Below are 23,573 nucleotides of genomic sequence, written 5' to 3'. Positions count from 1 at the left end.
TGAAGTCTTGTTTTGCAGAACGAAATCCTTTACATTATTGCCATGATTTCACATTAAAATGCCAAAAAGCACCCAGAAATGCGGATTTGAACTTGTTGATACAGAGTGTAAATTGAATGTGAATGCAACTAATTATGTAACAAATTACAGAATAATTTATTGGAACTCAGATGTGTAACAAAACAATAATAATAGCTCTCCTTCTGTAAGAGGTAAAGGCATTGATCTTGCTCAGCCTTTCAGTTTCTCTTGTTTTTAAACTTCAGCTTCATTCCCACTCCTTTACCACAGAGCCATGCTGTTGCAATACGTGCAGAATGTGGTTTGACATTGTCGTGCTGAAATAAGGAAGGCCTTCACCGAAAAAGACGTCATCTGGATGGCAGTATATGTTGCTCTAAAACCTGTATATATCTTTCAGCATTAATGGTGCCTTCACAGATGTGCAAGTCATGCCATGTGCACTAATGCACCCCCAGACGATGACAGATGCTGGCTTTTGAACTGTGCGCAAAAAAATCCAGAAATGCGAATTCGAACTTGTTGATACAGAGTATAAATTTAATGCGAATGCAACTAATTATGCAACAAATTATGTAACAAATTACAGAATAATTTATTGGAAATCAGGTGTGTAACAAAACAATAATAGCTCTCTCCCTGTAAGAGTTAAAGACATTGATCTTGCTCAGCTATTCAGTTTCTCTTGTCTTTAAACTTCAGCCCAAGTCCCAGCTGCCCCTGCACTACGCTGCCTCTCGCTCTGCTGGTTCCCCTGCAGCTGTACAGACGCTGCTCAAACTCTCCAATAAAGAGGCTCGCCTAACTCCAGACAAGGTAAAGCACTTACTATACTGCCATCAACTGTCTGAGCCGCTGGTCTGTTCCCAGGCCTGAATCTAATTACAACATAACCCAACCCTTCCGCACTGCCTCTAATAGCTTCTGCCTGGTCGAATCAGCCGCATTTGCAAATTAACTTTTAATTCTGGGAGGAAAATGTGGCTTCTTAAAGGGTGTTGTGATTAAATGAGGGGTTTGGTTTTAGAAATGTATTGGAGTGTCTCAGTGGAAAACAATGAGATAGGCCTAATTTTCTCAAGACTGATTTAAGGCCATAATGTCATGGGAATTCTTCTACACAAGCTAGGCCCTACTTGAGGGACATGTTAGCTGTAGTAGTCATACCTCCATTCATCAGTTAGTAGGCCAAACATATCTAGCTATATATCCATATATATCCATATATCCAAGTAATTCAAATTTATACAATTTTCCCCCTACCCCAAATGAATATGATCAAATAAGGCATTTGTCTATTTAAAAATGGACAAGCGTGTGGACAAAATTCCAGGGGGGGTTGCAGCCAATACTGGGTGGGTGGGGCTATGCTTTACAGATTCCTAGTGCTGTTTTCTGTCTGTCTAGCTACACTGTAAAAAAAAATCACTGTAAAATTACCGTAAAATTACTGGCTGCTACTGAAAACGGTATTTTACTGTAAAAAAGTTGTTAAATCTTGGCATTAATTGACAGTGTATGACACACACTACTCTACTTGAGATTACTTACCAACTCAACATGGTTCTAGAAAAATGTGTGATGCCCTCTTGAAAAAGATGGTTCTTTGAGGGTTCTTTAGTGACTAAAATGATTCTATGTAGAACCATGAACACTCAAAGAACGCTTTGAATGAATAAAGGATTCTTTACACCTTAAAATGGTTTTGTAGATTGAAGAAAGTCCTCTAGATAGTTCTATGTAGAACCTTTTTGAAAAGGGTCTATTCCTCTATTGTAACAAGCTTGCATAACAATATCAGAACCCTTTTTGGTGCTATATGGAATGCTTTTCAAAAGGTTCTATATAGAACCATGTACCACACATTCTCCATCAAGTCTGAAGAACCATTTCACAATGCAAAGAACCCTTTAAAAATGCCAAGGGTTCTTTCAGTGTTTACAGTTCTATACAGAACCATTTTCTTTACTAAAGTCGTGGCTACGACTTAATTATTTCATTCCCACACCTTACTAAGTTGTGGCCATGCATTAGGATCTCATCCCCACACCTTACTAAGTCATGGCTACGCCTTAGGATCTTATCCCAATGTCTTACTAAGTTGTGGCCACGCAGTAGGATCTCATCCCCACACCTTACTAAGTCGTGGCCATGCATTAGGATCTCATCCCCACACCTTACTAAGTCGTGGCCACGCATTAGGATCTCATCCCCACACCTTACTAAGTTGTGGCCACACATTAGACTCTCATCCCAACATCTGGCCACGACTTAATCATCCCATTCCTATGCCTTACTAAGTCATGGCCACCACTTAATTATCTCATTATCCCAAAATGCTGTGCGGTTCAGCTCAACATCAACCTCACAGTAAGTTGCTGCTTGAGCTGAGTTGATTTCACAATAAATTGATAAAAACGGTATTTTACTGTAAAAAAGTTGTTAAATCCTGGCATTAATTGACAGTGTATGTAACACACTACTGTCCATGTCCATGTGATGCCCTCTTAAAAAAAATTGGTTCTTTGAGGGTTTTTTAATGACAAAAATGGCTCTATGTAGAACCATGTACCACACATTCTCCATCAGGTCTGAAGAACCATTTCACAATGTAAAGAACCCTTTAATCACGCCAGTGGTTCTTTGAGTGTTCTATACAGAACCATTTTCTTTACTAAAGAACCCATGAAGAACCATCGTTTTTAAGAGTGTATGGTGCAAATTGGTGAGGTATAAGGTCCTGTTACTCGTTAGCAACATTAGCCTTGTAGCATTTTTGCCAACACCAAGCATGTCTTGGCTGGTGGACTATATTTGGGGGAAAACTGTATCAATTTGATTTCTCATCAAATTACTTCAGCTGTGTTTATGGCTGTATGGCTAAGTGATTAGTCAGCAGAGGAGGTTCAGTGTCATATACAGAGCTTTTTTTCTGTATGTTCTCTGGCTTTGGCATACTGTGGCTTTTTGCTGTGAGATCAGATGAACAGTGTTTCATTGTTTCCACTTCTCTGTCTTTTCCTCATCCAGGATGGCTGCATTCCGCTGCTCCTGGCTGTTGAGGCGGGGAATGTTGGAATCGTTAAGGAGCTCCTCTCGGGCCAAACGGAGCCCCAACTCCACGCTCAGAGAACAGTAAGGCCAGCTGGGTCTCACAGAGTGCTTCACACCCAGAGATCAAATTATTCCACTCGTTTTTCCACTCAGATATGAGTGAATTCAAGAGTGTGAGTCATTGTTCATCAGGTATGAAGTCCTTGTAATGGAAGGCGCCTGTGGAGATAATATAGATGTTTTTAATAACAACTTTTATTGATTTTCCACTCTATACTGTCTAACAGAGTCATACTGGTGTTAAATTAGTGAACCGCATCAAGGCTTGGTTTTAGAATGAGCAAAACTATCTGAAAAGATTCCAACTTTGGTGATGAAACCCTGTTTCCTTTTAAGATGTGCTGTAATCGTGTATAAAATAGGGTAAAAAGGCTTTTTGAATCACATTCAGTTACAATGAGGTGACGCAGCCAACATAGTTCGCAAACACGTTATAAATGATGGTTTTACGTCAATGGAATACTGGATCCACGCTCAGTGTAAGATGTTGGAAAGCTGCGTTTACCAGACCACTGAATTCTGGGATTGGTGTGTGGTTTTAAAGAGTAATATCGCTCTTGCTTTTCAGTTTACGGCTTCATATTGGGTGAGTGATGAAGTTGCCTCCCGAGCGTGGGAATCTAACACTTGTACCACCTTCTCAGAGGAAAAATAAAATGATTCAGATTTGACTGTAAATATTATAAATGGCATTCAATTAAATATCTATTCAGTGTTGATTATAAAAAAAATCTTCAATATATTTTAATAGATCTCTTTCTTGGCGCACCCATCAGCCCTCAGCCAGAGATCCGGTCATTGTGTTGTAGCCTATGTGTTTGCTGTCGAAGTTTACTGTGTTTAAGCAACAGTTTACAGAATCCTCCTGTTATCTACTGTTGCTTCATCTGCCAGACTTTCAGTTAAGGCTACCTTGTTGCATCGGTGACACTTTTACTACCAGAATAAAGAGCTCAGTAGCACAAATGACTACTTACGTACTTACTTACATACATATCTATTTATTTATTTATTTATTTATTCATTTATTATAAAGAGATGTATATACCATTGTATTATTTAAAAGTAAACTAGCTTTTCAGGGTGTTCACTGGAGACATACGCATTTGAGAAGTTACAATAGATGAAAATAGACCAGGGCCTAATGATTTGGTGAAAAAATCCAATCGCAGCTTTTCTGATCAATATTGTGATTGTATAGAGCCCCGCACGTGACATCCTGTATAAATAAAAAAATAATGTGTGGCCATGACTTAGTAAGCCGAGGGAACAAGATAATTAAGTCGTGGCCACAACTTAGTAAGGCACGGGAATGAGATTCTAATGCGTGGCCACAACTCAGCAAGACATGATCTTGTTCGTGGTCATGGCCACGCATTAGGATCTCATCCCAACGCCTTGCTAAGTTGTGGCCACAACTTAACTATCCCATTCCCACTGCTTACTAAGTCATGGCCACAACTTAATTACCCCATTCCCATGCCTTACTAAGCCATAGCCATGACTTAATTATCTCATTCCCATGCCTTACTAAGTCGTGGCCAAGGCTTATTTATCCTATTTCCACACCTTGCTAAGTCATGGCCACGATTTAATCATCCTATTCCCATGCCTTACTAAGTCATGGCCACGACTTAATTATCCCATTCCCACACCTTACTAAGTTGTGGCCATGACTTAATTATCTCATTCCCATGCCTTACCAAGCCGTGGCCATGACTTAATTATCTCATTCCCATGCCTTACTAAGTCGTGGCCATGGCTTAATTATCCTATTTCCACGCCTTGCTAAGTCATGGCCATGACTTAATTACCCCATTCCCATGCCTTACTAAGTTGTGGCCATGACTTAATTATCTCATTCCCACACATAAATTCAATTATTTCCTTCTTTTTCACAGAGAAGGTCAGCATATCCATTTTTCAAGGCTTGAGTCTTGAACGCTGAATGTAGTGCACCAGACTGCCAGTTCATGAGCTCCATCTTTCCTCACTTAAAACGTCTTATGACAACTTTGAATAATGTAGGTTAGAAATAAACTAATCTTTTAAGACTGATAATCGTTCAGCCCTAATGTCGACCAATTTAAATAAAAAAGGATTAATGTTCACATTAATCAAACCAGAGAAATCTTACAGTGACTCAGCGTTAAAGCAGCAGGTTTTCCTGTCCAATAAGAAGAAGGTTTAAACTGGGAAGGCTGCCCTTAAGATGAGCTTATGCTAAAACACAGAAGCTAGTCGGACCAACGTTAGATGCTGAGGAGGGCATGGCCTCTTTTACCTGGGACCTTTTAGTACCAACCCCTCCCTGCCCTCCCATGGCTGAGAATCATGGGTTTGAACACTGGGTGCTTTTTCGTTCACTTGATCATTAATGCTAAGTGCCCCCTGGTGGATTCAGGAGACATAGCATTGACTTGGAAATCTGCTGTTTGCTACATTTGTACATTAATCACTTACTTAAAAATTGGAATATTTCCAAACATTAGACTAAAAACAAGGGGAACATTTAATTTCTAAAGCCATCTGACGACCTGTGTATGAAGCTGATCGAACTGAAATAGGTGAACAGGTCTGCTTGAGTCTAACTTCTAACTGTATTCTGCTCGTAGGGAAGCGGAGACACAGCTCTGCACATCTGCTGCCGACGGAAGGATGTTGAAATGGCCAAAGTGCTGGTGGAGTTCGGCTCAAATCTTGATTCCCAAAATGTAAGAAGGCAGCGCTCACGGACACAGGGTCTATACACGCTTAAGACCCAATTTTTACTGATTACTTATCAGACAGATTCAATTCAGATTAGTTACTTAATAAAGCTTTACTTGAGATTTGGTCACTTTGATTTGACTGTAGGGGGATAACACAGAGGGATTTGTGTTGCTGAGAGGTGTGTATGTGGCTTTGACTGGCATTAAATCAGACTTCCACTGATTTTTAAAATTGTTTGCATAATGTAAGCTTTGAGATGGAAACAGTCATTCAGAGAGGCTTGAAGTGAAAAGGTTATTGTAGAGAAACTTACTGACTCAGATTTCTTTACAGTGGTGGTGATGCGAACCAGGGGTCACCATGACTACAACATAAATATAGCCATTTTATTCACTATCCAAAACCACCAGTGAACGTACATGTGTCTTATGTAATGTTGTTGATCATGAAACTCTGATTAGTCTGAAAGAATGGCATACTAGTTGTCTCAAAATGCATTAAAATGTACCTCTGGCTTAAAAAAAATACTTTTTAGGCCAAAATGTTATCTCAGAACTATCATAAAATAATGTCTCATGCACCAGACAGTGTATACATAGACATTTTATGCAATAACTTTCTGTGAGGGAGAGTTTTAGAAGCATTAACAGGCCCATATCCTTCACTTTTCTTTTGTTATATTTTTTCTCTGAGGTGCACTTAATGATTCATTTTAACATGACCATTTTCTACCCTCTCTTTATCCTTTTACAATTAAACAGGCTGATTTTCCTACTGTGCCTTTAAGACCAATATAAGTACAGGAGCTCTGTTCTAATCAGCTGCCCTGTATTGTTCCTCATTCAAAAAGCAGTCCAGGCTGAAATGCTGCGCTAGTAACTTCAGTGTCAATAGGTGGGGCTAAACTGCTGAAGGCTGAGAGCAGTATGTAAATGTGTTGTTTTTGATGACATCACAAATGCAGGGACTGTTTTTTGCAGTGTACTTTCCATATACGGACTGTGTTGATTGAGGAGTGAATGGTATGTTTGAAACAATGTTTACATACTACATCAAACTAATATATGAAAAAAAGGATAGACAATTCAGTTTTCCAAGATATGGGTTTTTTGAACTCTTCAGACGTCTGGTTCCTATCACCACCACTGTCTCTCTAAGTTTCTCTAGAACAGAGCATTTCCCACCAAACCACTCTAAATGACTTAAACATCTTAAGGCTTTAATTATGCAGAAAATTGGAAAACATGGTGGAATTCCCCTTCAATAAAATGCATGAGGGGTGACTGAGCTGTCTGGTTTTATTTCATTCTTACAGGATGAAGGACAGACCCCTCTTCACGTAGCGGCCTGGGAGGGCGATGAGGCAATGCTGAAGTTTTTCTACCAGAGCAAAGCGAACCCCAACATTGTAGATAAGGTGGGGTTAAAGAAATATTCTTCAGTGGAGCATATTAAACTCCATTTCATATTCACAGACATAGACCAGCCTGCGCTGTCCAGGGATTTTGGGTTTTCCAGAATGACCATAACACATTAAATGCCATACAGATCTTTCAAAAGTTTGTAGACAGCTTTGTTCTTCTGAAATCAAAGATATTAATAGTGAGTTTTGCTACAGTAACAGCCTCTACTCTTCTGGGAAGGCTTTACACTAGATGTTGGAACATTGTTGTGACGATTTGATTGCATTCAGCCACAAGAGCATTAGTGAGGTCAGCTACTGACACTGGATGATCAGTTCTGGATCACTATAACTCCTCCCAAAGGTACTGGATGGAGCTCCATCACTCCAGAGAACGCAGATTGACTGCTCCACAGCCCAATGCTGGGGGGCTTTATACTCCTCTAGCCCATGCTTGGCATTGGGCCTTGTGGCATTAGACGCTCATGTGCTGCTGCCTGAGAGTGTCCCATTCTCGCAATGTGTTTCTATGGGGATTACAAACTGTATGTGCACAATGAAATGCTGCTGTTACCAGGGGGTGCAGCTGCTAGTATTATGGTCACAGGGTCATATTTCCCTGGAATAACTTGGAATTATTGGTAAACTTACAGCTTTAAAGACCCTGTATGTTTTAAATATCATTTATCTTCTGTCACACTTCTCCAGATGGATAGATCTCCTCTGCACATTGCAGCAGAGCGAGGTCACACCAACGTGGTTGAGATCCTCACTGAGAAATTCAAGTCCAATGTGTTGGCGAGAACAAAGGTCAGTGTCTTATAGTCTCTTAACAGGTTGAATGTACAATACTTGGTTGTTGCCTACAAATTCTGTCTCTCTGGTGCAGGATGGGAGCACACTACTGCACATTGCATCCCAGTGTGGTCATCCAGAGACTGCCCTCACGTTCCTAAAGAAAGGAGTTCCTTTACACATGCCAAACAAGGTACTGCAGTTTCATGGTCTTCCAGGACTGGCTGATATATTTTATATACTGGTATATCCAGTGTTGGAATTATAACAATGTTATAAGGTGGGAAAAGTGGGTTCAACAGCTAGTTGGAGGTGAGGGTACTCCAACACATCCAACACAACGTGTATAAATATCAAACTTGGGTGGAATTAAAGGGCCTGTGTCTTACATTTACATGGTTTTTATATTTTACCCTGAGGTTCCCTCAATAATATAATATGTTACATTAAGTCAGTTTTTATTTTTGCATGAGCGTTTTCTAGAATTAAACAGGTTGTTGTTGTTGTTACTGTGCCTTTAAGACTGATATATGCACTGGGTATCCTGTATTATGCCTCATTTAATAAGCAGTCCGGACTGAAACATTCCTTATAACTTCAGCATGATTGGGCAAAGAATTAGACCTCCGCATTTAACCCATCTGTGCAGTGAAACACCCACATACATGCACACTAGTGAACACACACACACTAGGGGGCAGTGAGCAGCCTTATCCACAGTGCCCAGAGAGCAGTTGGGGGTTAGGTGCCTTGCTCAAGGGCACTTCAGTCACGTACTGTCGGCTGAGGGGATCGAACCGGCAACCTTCCGGTCACAAGGCTGGTTCCCTAACCTCCAGCCCACGACTGCCCCGATCAAAATGGGCTGCCTTTGTGGCTTACTTTTCATATGAGGACTGTATGGACTTAGTGAATGGTATGTTCTGAAATTTTGTTGAAACATTGTTTACATACTATATGAATCGTTTATTCTAAAAAGAAAACAAGGAGAAGTCAGTGTTCCATGAAATGGCCCATTAAAAATGTCTAGTTTGTGGGCCTCATAGTATCTAGGACCTGATCTAATTTTCTTGATTCTTCAGGTTGTTTTAAAAGAACAGTTAGCATCAATAAAAAATAAATAAATAGTTTCCTTTCTGGAAAATGTGGTTTGTACAATGCTGTGGAACAAGCAAACCTGACACGCTATGTCAGACTTGTGAGACATTCTTGTTTGGGATAGAGTAGCAATGCTCAGGAAGCATGGGGTCATTAACTTTATTAGTGTAAGCTTAAGCTCTTAAATGAGGTCCAAAAAGGGTTCAAACCTTTATTGCACATTTCTATAAATTGACAATAACTTGGCTGGTTTGCCTTGTAGCCCATATAGTTACTGAATAATAAGTGTTATGCTGTAATAAACATGGGATTTGAAGGGGTGAAATATCTCCACATAATGTGTGCTAGATTTAATAAGATATCATGATACTGTTCTGCTGCGATGGACTGGCGACCTGTCCAGGGTGTATCCTGCCTTCCGCCCAATGACAGCTGGGATAGGCTCCAGCACCCCACCGCAACCCAGGAGGATAAGCGGTTTAGACGATGGATGGATGGATGGATGGATACTGTTCTGGTTTGTTATTGTTGTGTTATTTCTGGTAGTCAGGTGCGGTGTGCCTGCACGCGGCTGCGAAGCGGGGCCATGCAGCTGTAGTGAAGTCTCTGCTCCTGAAGGGGGCACATGTGGACGCCACCACTAAAGACGGCCAGACAGCGCTTCACATCGCTGTGCAGAACTGCAAGCCTCAGGTGGTGCAGATGCTGCTGGGCTTCGGAGCACAGGTGCAGCTCAGAGGGGGAAAGGTAACCAGACACCTGTCACGTGTCGAGTCAACTCAACTGAAGGACATTAGACTTCACCCAACACAAACTTCTTAGTTTAGTCAGAAGTTCTCTTAATGTTCAGTTTTAGATATAAGGTATATAAGTAAACAATATAAAATTTGTTTTCTTACTCAATTATCCCACCAGCTGGGACTCATTCCATCACGCAGTCACCCGTCAGGCATTTTCTCCTCCTGGGCTCCAGATATTCATAACTGGGGCTTTGCTGGGCTTCAAACTCGCAATTTCCTGATGTTGAATGAATTATTGGGGAGTTGCACATGTGACAGTGCTAGTTTTTAAAGTTTAAACAGCAAATATTTTCTACAGTGTATTAAACATTTGAGGACATAAAATCTGAGTAATTACTGGTTCCCAAGTCATGCGACGGATTGAGTCTTCACTTCAACAGGAAATTCTGAGTCTGAAGCCCAATTGTGTAGCCATCCATAAGTGGGTGCCCCAGAGGAGAAAATGCCTGATGGGATTGTGTGATGGAAAGAGTCCCGGTTAGTCAAAAATCAAATGCTGTATCATTTACCAAACTGATATGCAGAAGTGAAAAATTAAGAAAACTTTTGACTGAACTAAGAAGTTTAATTTGGGTAAACTCTAGTACTCTTAAGCTGAATTAACTTAAGAAAAGCAGTGTAATCAGTTACCTTATTCATATTACAGCATCCAAAAAAATCTGAAAACATTTAATTAACAGAAAAGAAGATTTAGTGTGTCCACTCTTTACATTTATTTCAGCTTCCATTCTCTTCAGGAGACTTGCTTTAAGTATTTCAAAGAAACCTGCAGGGATATTTTTACACCACCAAAGTTCGGTCTTAGAATTTGGTTGCTCATTTTCTACACACATTCAGTGATTCAGTGGTGTTGAGGTCTGGACTCTGGGGTGGTCAGTCTGTCGATCTGAGAACACCAGCTGCTTCTTTGTTTGATTTACAAATGTTCTTTTTTGTCTATTACCTATGATACCTATGACCAGCGGATTTTTCCACATCTGAAGCAAGAGTGGATCTTGATTTAAGTGCTGTTTATCTGATGGTTACAGTTTTGGTGGTCGATCAGGTCTTGCATGGTTGTTAGGAGTCACTTTTTCTCTGTATCTCCGTTTTGGAAACTCCTGTTTTTTTCACTTATTATTCCTTATATCTTGGTTGTCTCATAATCTAATCATCTCTTCAGAAATATCTCCTGAGGAATGCATAATTTGTACTTTTGCAGTTTTGGCTGGAAATAAATAAATCAAAGGTGGTCACAGTACTCATATTTCAGGTGATCCTGTGTCCTGTGTGTAGGACTTGGAGACCCCTCTGCATGTAGCAGCCAGAGTGAAGGAGGGGGAAAAGGTGGCAGAGATGCTGCTGAAGAGTGGAGCTGAGGTCAACGCAGAGCAGGAGGTCAGAATAAAACTGTACTGTGTAATTTTTATTTTCCTGGTTCTCAGCCTTGGCTCTGGAGTAATCCTGTCCCGCATATTTTGGTGACTTTCCAGATCCATTAACCATTAAATTTAATAAAATAATAATTTACAAACCCTTCCTGAGATGAATTTGGTGAGTTAGAGCAGGGAAAACATTAAAACATGCAGGACACTGGTGCTTCAGGGCCAAATGCAATCCAGTTGTTCACTACAGTCCCCCACAATCTACATTTTTATTACAGCTAATGCCCCTGAACCATTTATTCCAACTATACTGTCTATTGGGACCTGGACTTGTAGTGAACATGTAGGTAACGGTAAGCTATTTCCACTGTGTTTGCTATCTTGTCCACTATGTTTTCCTGGCCCAGAATGGTGAGACTGCAATGCATGTGGCAGCACGTCATGGAGCCCTGCAGATGATGAGAGCTCTGATAGAAGAGGGAGCCGACCTCACCTGGAGATCCAAGGTGAACAACTAGCTGCACAAAAACTGGCCTGTCACAAAAAAAATTGACATCAGATAAACATTTCATGTAACATTCTGTGATGTGGCTGTTAGAGGCATTACATTCTTCAGAAGTCTGGTTCCAGTCACCACCGCTGTTAACAATTCTGAGTCAAAAACTTTCTCTAAAACAGAGCATTTCACGTCAAACACATGAAGAGTGGAGTCAAGAGTTTAACGAAAAACCTGTTCAAATATCTACTCTTTATCAGAAGTTAAATTAAAGGTGCAGTATATGATTTTAGCCCAGTACGCTTTTTGTCAGATTCAGTGATTGTCTCCTCACTGTCTGCCGTTCTGTGTGCATGCTAGAAAAAATCCAGTAAAATCAGCAACATGGGGTATTTGTGCTTGTGCACAGGAAAGGGGAAAAGGGAGGGGCAACATGCTAAAATCCACACAATGTCAAGAAGGAGAGATGGCTGAGAAACAGCCAAACAGGAGAAGATTTAAAGAGAAAAGTTTTTAGATCAGGCCCAAAGAAGGTGGCAGCGTTTCTAGATCTGTTAATATATGGTGTCTTCTTTGCATGGTTAGTTTTAACTTGGATGCAGCAACGAACTGCGTTCACAGACAGTGGTTTTCAGAAGTGTTCCTGAGCCCATGCAGTGGTTTCCACTACAGAATCATATCTGTTTTTAATGCATTGCCGCTTGAGGGCCCGAAGATCATGACCGGCCAGTATTGGTTTTCGGCCTTGTTCCTTGCATACAGAGATTTCTCTGGATTCTAGGAGCGTTTAATGATATTATGTACCGTAGATGATGAAATCTCCAAGTTCTTTGCTGTTTTATGTTGAGAAACGTTATTCTTGAATTGTTGCACTGTTTTGCCCATGCAGTCTTTCACAGAGTGGTGAACCCCTCCCCATCTTTACTTCTGAAAGACTCCGCCTCTCTGGGAAGCTCCAGTCATGTTACTGACGTGTTGCCATTTGACCTAATCAGTTGTGAGATGTTCCACCCGATTTTTTTAGCATTACACAACTTTACCAGTCTTTTGTTGCTCCTGTCCCAACTTTTTTGAAACATGTTGCTGGCATCAAACTCAAAATGTGCACATATATTTTTCAAAAAACTTATTTTTTCTAGAATTTCTCAGTTTCAACATTTAATATGTTGTCTTTATACTAATGTCAAGTCAGTGAGTGTATCTGTGAAGGCTTTTAGCATGCATCTGTGTTTCTGTATGTGTTCAGGCAGGAGAGAACCCACTACATGTTGCAGTGCGTCACTGCCATGCCCACATGGTGGAGGCGATCTTAAACTATCTGACCAACAACAGGAGCCGAGGAGAGGCGGAGCTCTGTGTACGTCAGGAGAACCAGGTCAGCCCTGAGAGGAATGTTAATATGTGGAAAAGTTTCTCGCAAGTAAAAGAATAGTTTGGCAAAAAAGTCTAATTTGCCAAAAATTCCCCAAATGTAGCCCATCAAGCAAGTCCAAAGTTTGCTTATTTTAGCACTGGATTTACAAGGCAAGGGTAGCTAAGACGTAATGGAAGCTATACCCCACCAAATAGCATGGTGCTAACTGCATGCATAAAGATAGTTGCATAGAGTTGTTAAGTAATCTCTGATAAGCTTGCTTATGTGGTTTCTGACACTGTGTGACAAACTATTAGCAGTAAGCATGGACAGAAGTACAAAGAATAGCCAATGTGTCACAAACCTCCACATAAATATGGAAGTACATAAATGTACTTCACACTTCACTCAGTTGTTATTCTGATAAAACCAATCAGTGATTAACCCTTAGCGATCAGAATTCTCTTCTGAATGAAATTATCGCAATACTTCCAGTAATAAGGGCAGCGTGGAGCTTCTTTTATACAGTGATAGAAAACACAGTATAACACAGAAAGCTTCAATTCGACATACTGATCCATTTTACTCACAAATTTTGGCAAATTCTTTTGACCAATTACTAATCATTGTTAGTTTACGATTAATGGTAAACTGAAACCTTAAACCACAGACATTACTCATGAGAACATCAAACACAGCACTGTGTTTTGTATAAACAAGGCTTTAGCCTTGATTGAATGAACATAATGTAACATAATGTAGTTTAGTTACTTGCTTTTACTACATAGAATAGCTGAAAAATCCTGAACTGAACCCCTGAATTTTGTCTGTACTTTAGCCTAATTTTTAGCCTCGTATCTCCGGTGCAAAACTAAAGAAACAAACTTCAGACACCAAACATGTCATGTTAATCGACTCCAAAGGGGTTTTGCTGAAAGGTATTAGTAGTTACTGTGTGAAATCTCTGCAGAGTGGAGAGACTGCCCTGCATCTGGCAGCTGAACTGAAGAATGAGATGGTGCACAGAGATGGAGAAGATGTCCTCATTATCAGAACTCTAATGGAGCACAACGCTGATGTCACAGCAGTTACCAGACAGGTACATTACTCTCCTAATAACTTCTTCATTCAGAGTTACATGTTATTATTTCTTCATCGTAGCTCATTGAAACAAATGGAGAGATGGTGTGGACTGGTTTGTTGAAAAACATCATTTACACAATTTTCAATTTTCCACCCCAGATGTAGTCAGTCAGACAGTTTGTTCTTCAGTTTTAAACCAGAGCAACAAGACTAATGTTGTTAACACACACTGAAAGTCTATGGTCACCCAAATCTTTTCTGTAAATACACCCTCAAAACTTGACCCCCTTCAACCCAGTCAAAGCACATTTGTTAGGGTCATGCAGACTTTTCGATGTGGTTTAAGTCACAGTATGTGTTACTGTGAACTTTAAAAACGAAAACTTTATCGTGTAGCAGCAGCCACGACAGGCACTGTGCCGAATTCTGACTTGCCTGTAGAATTTGACTCCCCTTCACATTCACACACTTCATACAGACGTATAGACTCTAGATTATGTTCACAGTTCCTGCTGTTTTTATTATTAAACATATGTCTTTGGGTGTCTGTAGCAGCCACATACCTGCTTGACGTGTGTGCGCTCGACTGTGAAGACTCACAGTAAGTCATATTGTGCCTAAAACCACATCGACAAGTCTGTAAGACCTAAAGAAGAGCTGGATGCAGTTTGAGCCAGTTGAGAGACATTTTGGGGATGACTATTCACTATTCACTTTTAGTGTTTATTAGCAATGTTAGCCTCTTAGCCCCAGCACTGAACTAAAGAAGCAAAATTTAGACACCAAACTTGTCTCGGCTGATCGGCTACGTCAGGGGTAAATGGATTTTTCACCAAAAAATTGCTTTAAAAGGCAAAATTAATGCTCATCCAGAGCAAATAAAGCTGCTTAGACTGTAGATTTTTCTTGAATGTCTGTGTGTCTTTACGTACCTGTGCTGCTCCTACAGATGGGAGAAACTCCACTGCATTACTGTGCCAGAGTTGGCAACGCTGCGGTCCTGCAGGAGATGCTCAATCACGTCCCCAGCAGCCGTCTGCAGACAGCCATCAACAAGCACGCCAAGGTACTCACATACCGAGCTCAGGCCTCTCTGCTAGAGTGATAATGAGAGCTGAAGTTTGTGGTTAGAAGCAGTTGCTGCAGTTTTGCTGTGATCAGTCACTTTTTTGCGTTTAATCATGTAATCATTCTTTCTGTATATCTGTCCAACGTTCTTATTGTCTCACCACTTGACTGTCCATCTGTCCAAACTCTTTTTCTTGTGTGAAACAGAACGGCAGATCTCCGCTGCTGTTGGCAGCCGAGCGGGGTCACACAGCGGTGGTGAGGGTGCTGCTGGAGAACAGTGCCAGAGTGGACGTGTTTGATGAGGTGAGGCAGATAAAGTATCTCTCAGCCTGACAGCAGCCACAGCTGTAGGTTTTGAACCTGTGAGGTAGTCAGTGTTGAGTTATTCTGTGTAAAGTCAGACAGATTATTTGATTTGACAGGAAACATGAATAGTGGGCACCGAAATTTGACACGAGATGTTGTTTATCAGTCTCAAGGGATGAAGCCTTCTCCCTGTGTTCAATTCAGGTGTTACACACGCTTTTATTACACCATACACTAAGTACTTCACTATCTAGTGCGCAGACGTTTGTAGGGTAAGATCTCAGATAAGGTCTCAGACTGAACACAAATATTTTGCACTAAATGGAATGACACATAACTGTGCAGTATCTCATACCATTGAATTGCATTTGAATAGCCTTGATATAAATAAACCAGCAATTTTATCTGCATCTGTTGTTCACTTTGAAATCTGAGCCAGGATCGAACTCCAATCTCCCACAAGTAGGACTAGTGAATTAAAACGTGTGAAGGCTACTGTAACGGCTGCTGTTACAACAAATCTGCATCACCATAAGGTATACACTCTATGGACAAAACTATTGGGACACCTACGCATTACACCCACAGGAGCTTTTATGACATCTCATTCTAAATCCATGGGCATTAATATGGAGTTGGTCCCCCTTTGCAGCTATAACAGCTTCCACTCTTCTGGGAAGCTTTCTACAAGATTTTGGAGTCTGTCTGTGGGAATGTTTGCCCATTCATCCAGAAGAGCATTTGTAAGGTCAGACACTGATGTTGGACGAGAGGGTCTGGCTCGCAATCTTCATTCTAGTTCGCCCCAAAGGTGTTTGATGGGGTTGAGGTCAGGGCTCTGTGAGGGCCAGTCAAACTCTTTTACACGAAACTCACCCAGCCATGTCGTTATGGACCTTGCTTTGTGCACTGGGGCTCAGTCATGCTGGAACGGAAAAGGGCCTTCCCCAAACTGTTCCCACAAATCATACAATGGAAGCATACAATTTTTCAAAATGTCTTGGTGCTTAAGCATTAAGATTTCCCTTCACGGGAACTAAGGGGTCTAGGCCAACCCCTGAAAAACAACCCCATTGCATTATCCCTCGCTGGACCCACTCTATGAGTTTGCTTGGTCTGTCGCTTTGTGACTAAGCTGTTGTTGCTCCTAGGTGCTTCCATTTCACAATAATAGCACTAACAGCTGTCTGGGGCAGATCAAGCAGGCCAGATATTTCACAAACTAACTTGTCAGAGGTGGCAACCTATGACAGTGGCATGTTTAAAGTCACTGAGTTCTTCAGTACGACTCATTCTACTACCATTGTTTGTCTATTGAGACTGCAAGGCTATGTGCTTAATTTTATCCATTAGTAATGGGTGTGGCTGAAACACCTGAACTCAATAATTAGTGACCAGCTGCGCTCATGAGGTGCCGGGTTTAAAAGACTTAAAATTGAAACAACTGAGCCGTTAACAAGCTCGAGACAAAAACTGAAACTGAAAAAGAAACTTCATGTTGAGTCATGAAGAGATAGCGGTGTTAATAAATACAGTTTGTTCCCACCAAAACTGTAATTCTACTCCAGCTATGAAACATGGGGTGTGAGTGCACACACACACAGTGGCAGCAGCATGTACATCTAGGGACTGTTTCACAAACTTTGCTATGTGCAAGCAGAGATCTGTGAGATGCCATGATTTTCTTCTCTTTTTTTTTTTTTTGAAAAAGTAGGAGCTGGAAACAAGGTTTACATTTTCTTCTCTATATCTCTTATCTGTCTGAGATGTGTGGGTTTATTGTAAAAACATTACTATATCTCAATGTACCCTCCCACATTTGGCACAGTTTTCCATGCATGGGTCCCAGGAACTGTGCGTTCAGGCTCGGGTGCTAGATTTGTACCGAACGCAGAAAGAATGCGGCTGTTGGAAAAGTTTCACAATGCATGAGAAAATGTTTCTGTTTATAAAAAAGTCAGAGGCACAGTGTTTTGTATCAGAAAGTGTAATAAGACAACCAGTCAGCCCTAACTAGTCAGGCCAAATTTGCACTCCTGGTTTCTCTTTTCTGCTTTGATGGCTGTCTGAGCATCACCTCGGCATTAGCAGTACACTACAGCCAATGACATCTCCCAGTGTGGACACTCTACTTGTGCTAGAAGTGACTAATACACTATGGACTGTGCATTTGTAAGCTGCTGTTGCTAGTCATGTGGTATCCATGTTACCAGTCATGTGACCTTTGTGATATACAGGAAGGCAAAGCCGCCCTACACCTGGCCGCTGAGCAGGGCCACGACGACATCGCTGACATCCTGCTGTCCCATAAGGCCTTTGTGAATGCTAAGACCAAGCTGGGCCTCACACCACTACACCTCAGCGCGCAGAATGGCTCCGCTCGTCTGGTCAGACTGCTGGTGGAGACTCATCAGGCCTGCGTCGACGCCCTCTCTCTGGTCAGAACTGCTAAACTGCTGAACATGTTTTATCAATCTTCTTAGCATTATCATATGAAGATCTGTAAGAGATACATAAATGGCTGTATCCTCTTAAGAGCTGCACAATAGATTGTTTTTTAATATTCATCAAAATACTGACTTTACAGTACTAATACCGCATGATCCTGCAGCCCTCCAGCCAATCACAGTGGTGTTTATTGTGAGCTGTGAGCATCATGACAAACCTCTGAGTTTCTTTGCATAGTTTTTTAATGAATTATGATGGTCATGTGATCCACAAATGTAAATGATGTTGGTCAGAGTAATGCAGGACACTTCAGCTCACATCAGGGCTTCTCTAATGTGTTTTTAATATAGTGCAAGACGTATCACAATGGCTGTATAGTGTTTTTTTACAAATTGTGAAGCCCACTTAAAGGGGCTTATTTCTGCATAAACATTTCTGCATAATTAAATTGTTAAGATGTAAATAATGTTGTTAGGAGTGGTTTGATAAATGTTCAGACTTGTTCACAGTGGTGGGCATAGGAACCAAGTTTCTTGATAAGTCTCTCATTTCATATTAAACCACTTTGTTTACATTGTAATGACTGAATTATGGAATAATGAAGGTGTTTGTAAACAGGGCTTACTGTTTGTTTGTTTTTTACATTATTTAATGCTTTTTTAACGATTAATTTTGTCTCCCAGAGCAAACAGACTCCACTACACTTAGCCGCTATTAGTGGACAGTTAGACGTGTGCAGCAGTTTGTTAAACCTCAGAGCTGACCTCACCGCTGCAGATATCGTGAGTATTTACTCAGAATTGTCTTTCCATCTCACTAGTACAGTTAGTTTGATCTTTGTCACCATTTTAATGTGTGTTGTGTGTTGTGCAATACTCATCAGAAAGTGTTTTGGAAACACCTGGCTTTTCAAAATGTCCTCAAATGAGCATGTGTTTTTTTGTCTGAAGTGGCTGCCCACTGCCTTCAGCTACACTACATTGTGTTGTTACTTTTTATAGCTCACAAGACGTCCTAGTGTGTCCTAAACAAGTCTATACATGTGTGTGTGTGTGTTCCCTCAGCATGGACAGACCCCTCTTCACCTGGCAGCGGAGAACGACCACTCTGAGGTGGTGAAGCTCTTTCTGAAGCACAGGCCTGAGTTAGCCACACTGGCCAACGTGGAGGGAGCTACATGCACCCACATCGCAGCGGCCAAGGGCAGCGTGGCTGTCATTCGAGAACTGCTCAAGTTCAGCCAGGGAGGGCTGACCACACTGCACAACAAGGTCAGGAAGCCCCAAAGGCTGAAGGTCACTTAAAGCAATTGGATGATCACACCAAACCAAACCAGAGTGTTCTTCTTTCCTTATTATACTGTTACGCTCAAAATATTCAAAACCTACCCTTCTTTTGGAAGCACCTACCAATACATACATGCATACATACGTAACTAAATAAATAAATAAATAGTCAAATAAATACATAAATAAATAGCCAAGTCCTTAAATATTTGAAATATTTAAATATTTGGACATTATTTTAGCTGTCACGGTATATTGGAGTTAAAATAACCTAACAAATATGAACTCAAAATATTCCTAATTGTCAGACATTCCACATTAATTTGAGGGTATTTACATCAAATGTATACAGTGTAGGAATTACCACCATAGACATCACCAGACACTGGGTTTCGTCTCTGGTGATGCTCTGCCAGGTGTCTGTAGCTGTCTCCAGTTCCTGCTTTATCTTGGTGTATTTTACCTTCAGTTTGGCCTTCAGTAAGTGAAATGTATGGTCGACCGGATTGAGATCAGATGACCAACCTCGGAGAACGTTTCACTTCTTTTCCTTTCACAATATGTTTAAGGTCATTGTCCGTCTGCATTATGAATTATCTGGCTGAATCTGAGCAGATAATATAGCCCTATACACTTCAGAACTCATCCTGCATGTCACGCATCCAGCAAGCTCTCAAGAAGAGACGGACTTCACATCCCAAAATCCCATGGGAGATCATGTGACTGAGCAACCTCACTCCGACTCAGACTCCGACAGAGACTCCATTGGCCATAGTTCAATGGAAGCTCACGTTACTTCTGACTCTCGCTTGCGCTCCTATCAGCGCTCACAATCACCAGAATACTAACTGGTTTCACCTGTGTGTGTTGTCATATGACAAGAGCAGTTAGTATTTAAGCCCAGGCTTTAGTTAGTTTCTTTGTGCAGTATTGTTTCCCTGAAACCTACTGAGCGTTGTTACTCTGATTGCCTGTACTTCGTGTTTTTGACCACTTCTTTGTTTATCCCGTTTCTGACTTTTGCTTACAGTTACATCATCAATTAATTCAATGGAAGCAGTTTCACTGGCAGCCATACATACCAACTCCATAACACTACCTCCACCATGCTGGACAGATGGGGTGGTATGCTTTAGATCATGAGCTGTTGCTTCCCTTCTCCGTACTCTTGTCTTCCCATTGTTCTGGTACTGGTTGATCTCATCTGTCCATAAGATTGTTCCAGAACTCCACAAGTTTTTAGATGCTTTTTTGGCAAACTCTAATCTGATTTTTCTGTTTTTGAGGCTTACTTACTAAATGGTTTATATCTTGTGGTATATATCTTGTAAACTCTCCGTTTTCACTCTGATGAAGACCTCCTGAAGATGTTCTTGATCTGAGGGGACTTTTATCAGCAGGGAAAGAATTCTTCTGTCATCCACAGTTGTTTTCAGTGGTCTTCTGGGCGTTTTGGTGTTTCTGAGCTCCCCAGTACATTCTTTCTTTTTAAGAATGTACCACATAGTTGATTTATTACGGATTTGGCCACACCTAATGTTTTTGCCCTCTGTCTGATGGATTTTGATTTTTTTTGGACCTTGGACATGTTAAGAGTTAAGAGCAGTAGATTCGAAATGCAAATGCCAAACTTGTATTCAACTCTAGAACTTTTATCTGGTTACTTGTAAGGGAAATATTGAGGGACATGGAACAGCTGAGCAGCCAGTGATCCAATTACTTTTGGGTCCCTAAAAATGAGAGGCTGTGTATAAAAATTAGTGTAATTCCTGCACCGATTTGGAAGTAAATGTCCTCAAATTAAAGCTGCAGATAATTTCAACTGCAGTATGCTATAGTAGAAACTAAAATGACAGTAACCCTGTAAATGTTCAGATATGTTTGAACCTGACTATATTTACATATATGTGAATATTTTTTAATAATTTAAAGGGAGACTTGTATTGAGAGATACAGCAGGTTTGCAATTCATTTTATTTATTTATTTTGTTATTATTTTAATTTTGAATAGTTTTGTTATAGGAATGCAGCTATGTACTTCACACAAACACAAGTGCAAGTTCCAAGCACTGCAAAGCTATGCATGTTGCTATGTGTGTTATATAACATTTATTAACGCAAGTATTTATCCTTGTAACAGTTATTAGACGCACCTGTTAAAATAGGATTAATAACTATCTGCCTCCACAGGCTAACGGCTCGTGTCCTCTGCATTTGGCTGCTGCAGGGGGTCACACAGAAGTCGTCAAGGTTCTTCTGGAGGCGGGAGCTTCAGCTGCAGAGGAGGATTTAGTGAGTTAATACAATATCAGTAACCAAAATGCTTATAGCTTCAAAGAACAACTGAAGCCTATGCTTATAAAGTAGCACAACAATATCAAAGCTCAACACATTGCCCTGTGCTGATGTGTGACTGCAGGAGGGAATGACTGCTGTCCACCTGGCTGCTCGGAGTGGACACACACACATTCTGGAGGTCCTGAAAGCCAGCATCTCTCTGAAGATCATCAGCTCCAAGGTGTGTGTGGTTGTTTTTTTTATGCATTATGTAGGAAAACCAGAGAAATCCAGGCTAATATGCTCCATGTATATATATATATATATACAGGTCATACACTTCATTAAGTGCATCTCCTTGTTTCTTCACTTATTGTCCATTTTATCAGCTTCACTGACCATATAGGAGCACTTTGTAGTTCTACAGTTACAGACTGTAGTCCATCTGTTTCTCTGCGTACTTTATGACCCTGTTCTTCAGTGGTCAGGACCCCCAACAGGACCACCACAGAGCAGGTATTATTTGGATGGTGGATCATTCTCAGCACTGCAGTGACACTGACAAGGTGGTGGTGTGTTAGTGTGTGTTGCGCTTGTACGAGTGGATCAGACAAAGCAGTGCTGCTGGAGTTTTTAAACACCTCAGTGTCACTGCTGGACTGAGAATCGTCCACCAACCAAAAATATCCAGCCAAGAGTGTCCGTTGGGCAGCGTCCTGTGACCACTGATGAAGGACTAGAGAATGACCCACACAAACTGTGCAGCAATCGATGAGCTTTACATCTACAAGGTGGACCAACAAGGTAAGTGACAGGGTGGACAGTGAGTGGACACAATGTTTAAAAACTCCAGCAGCACTGCTGTGTCTGATCCACTCAGACCAGCGCAACACACCACCACCACATCAGTGTTACTGCAGTGCTGAGAATGATCCCACCCAAATAATACCTGCTCTGTGGTGGTCCTGTGGGGGTCCTGACCATTGAAGAACAGGGTGAAAGGGAACTAACAAAGTATGCAGAGAAACAGATGGACTACAGTCTGTAATTGTAGTTCTACAACGTGCACCTGTAGGGTTAGAGGTGCTGATAAAATGGTCAAAAAGTATAGATATTTATTTGATAGAAGATATTTATGAGGAGGTTAAATGTAAGATAATCCTCTTGCGTAACGAAAGAGAAAGTCAAAGAAAATTAAGTGAAAAAACAGGAGTTTTCAAAAACGATCGAAGTCTACAGAGAAATTGGGACTCAACAACTAAGTAACAACTATGCAAGACCTGTTAGACCACCAACGCTGACCCTGTCAGATAAACAGCACTTAAAGGTGTTCATCTGTGAGAGAAAGGAGAAAATCAAACTGCTTCAGATCTGAAACATCCACATCCATCCTTCCACTGTGAGAAGACAACTCAGTGCTATGGGTCTGAAAGGATGTGTAGCTGTCAAGAAGAACCTCACTGAGAAAAGGAGACAGACACATCAAACAGAGAAACTGCCGATATTCTTAGAACAATGGACCGACCACCCCAGAGTCCAGACCTCAACATCACTGAACATATTTAGGATTAAGGTGGGTGTTGAAAAATATCCCTGCAGATTTCTTTGAAACACTGAAAGTGAGTCTCTTGAAAAGAATGGAAGCTGTAATAAAGGAAAAGTGTGGACACAATAAATACTGATCTTGTATTTTGTTATTGAGGCTTCTGTGAAACGTTCTGTGAAATATGTTTTCTGCTTTTTTATGACTCTGTAAAATGAATAACTCAATGCCCAGTTTGACTGGAAATAAAGGCACAATGGTCTCTGACTTGTGCAGAGTACTGTGTATAATACATGTGGGTGACCCCATGTCCTAAAAAGGCGTGTTTGTGTGTCCGTGTCCTATGTGTGGGCTGCTCTGTGGTTTCTGGGAGGGATGTGACTTAGTCACATATCCATCACAC

General features: G+C 41.0%; 1 protein-coding gene across 1 annotated transcript in view; it reads left to right on the top strand.

The window, feature by feature from the left end:
* Positions 1-23,573, top strand: part of trpn1 (transient receptor potential cation channel, subfamily N, member 1) — a 63,218-nt gene that overhangs the window by 23,149 nt on the left and 16,496 nt on the right. Inside the window, exons 4-21 of the mRNA XM_036567597.1 lie at positions 724-837; positions 3,052-3,156; positions 5,751-5,849; positions 7,163-7,264; positions 7,958-8,059; positions 8,139-8,237; positions 9,689-9,889; positions 11,218-11,319; positions 11,714-11,812; positions 13,049-13,177; positions 14,127-14,255; positions 15,189-15,305; positions 15,515-15,613; positions 17,854-18,054; positions 18,748-18,846; positions 19,129-19,335; positions 21,541-21,642; positions 21,770-21,868. Coding sequence (XP_036423490.1) covers positions 724-837; positions 3,052-3,156; positions 5,751-5,849; positions 7,163-7,264; positions 7,958-8,059; positions 8,139-8,237; positions 9,689-9,889; positions 11,218-11,319; positions 11,714-11,812; positions 13,049-13,177; positions 14,127-14,255; positions 15,189-15,305; positions 15,515-15,613; positions 17,854-18,054; positions 18,748-18,846; positions 19,129-19,335; positions 21,541-21,642; positions 21,770-21,868 — 2,205 coding nt within the window. The remainder of the gene's footprint in view (positions 1-723; positions 838-3,051; positions 3,157-5,750; positions 5,850-7,162; positions 7,265-7,957; positions 8,060-8,138; positions 8,238-9,688; positions 9,890-11,217; positions 11,320-11,713; positions 11,813-13,048; positions 13,178-14,126; positions 14,256-15,188; positions 15,306-15,514; positions 15,614-17,853; positions 18,055-18,747; positions 18,847-19,128; positions 19,336-21,540; positions 21,643-21,769; positions 21,869-23,573) is intronic.

This window comes from Colossoma macropomum, unplaced genomic scaffold (assembly GCF_904425465.1).
Source record: "Colossoma macropomum unplaced genomic scaffold, Colossoma_macropomum, whole genome shotgun sequence".
Classification (NCBI taxonomy): Eukaryota; Metazoa; Chordata; class Actinopteri; order Characiformes; family Serrasalmidae; genus Colossoma; species Colossoma macropomum.
Note: the sequence above shows the minus strand (reverse complement) of the source record. Positions and strands in the feature narration are given on the sequence as shown.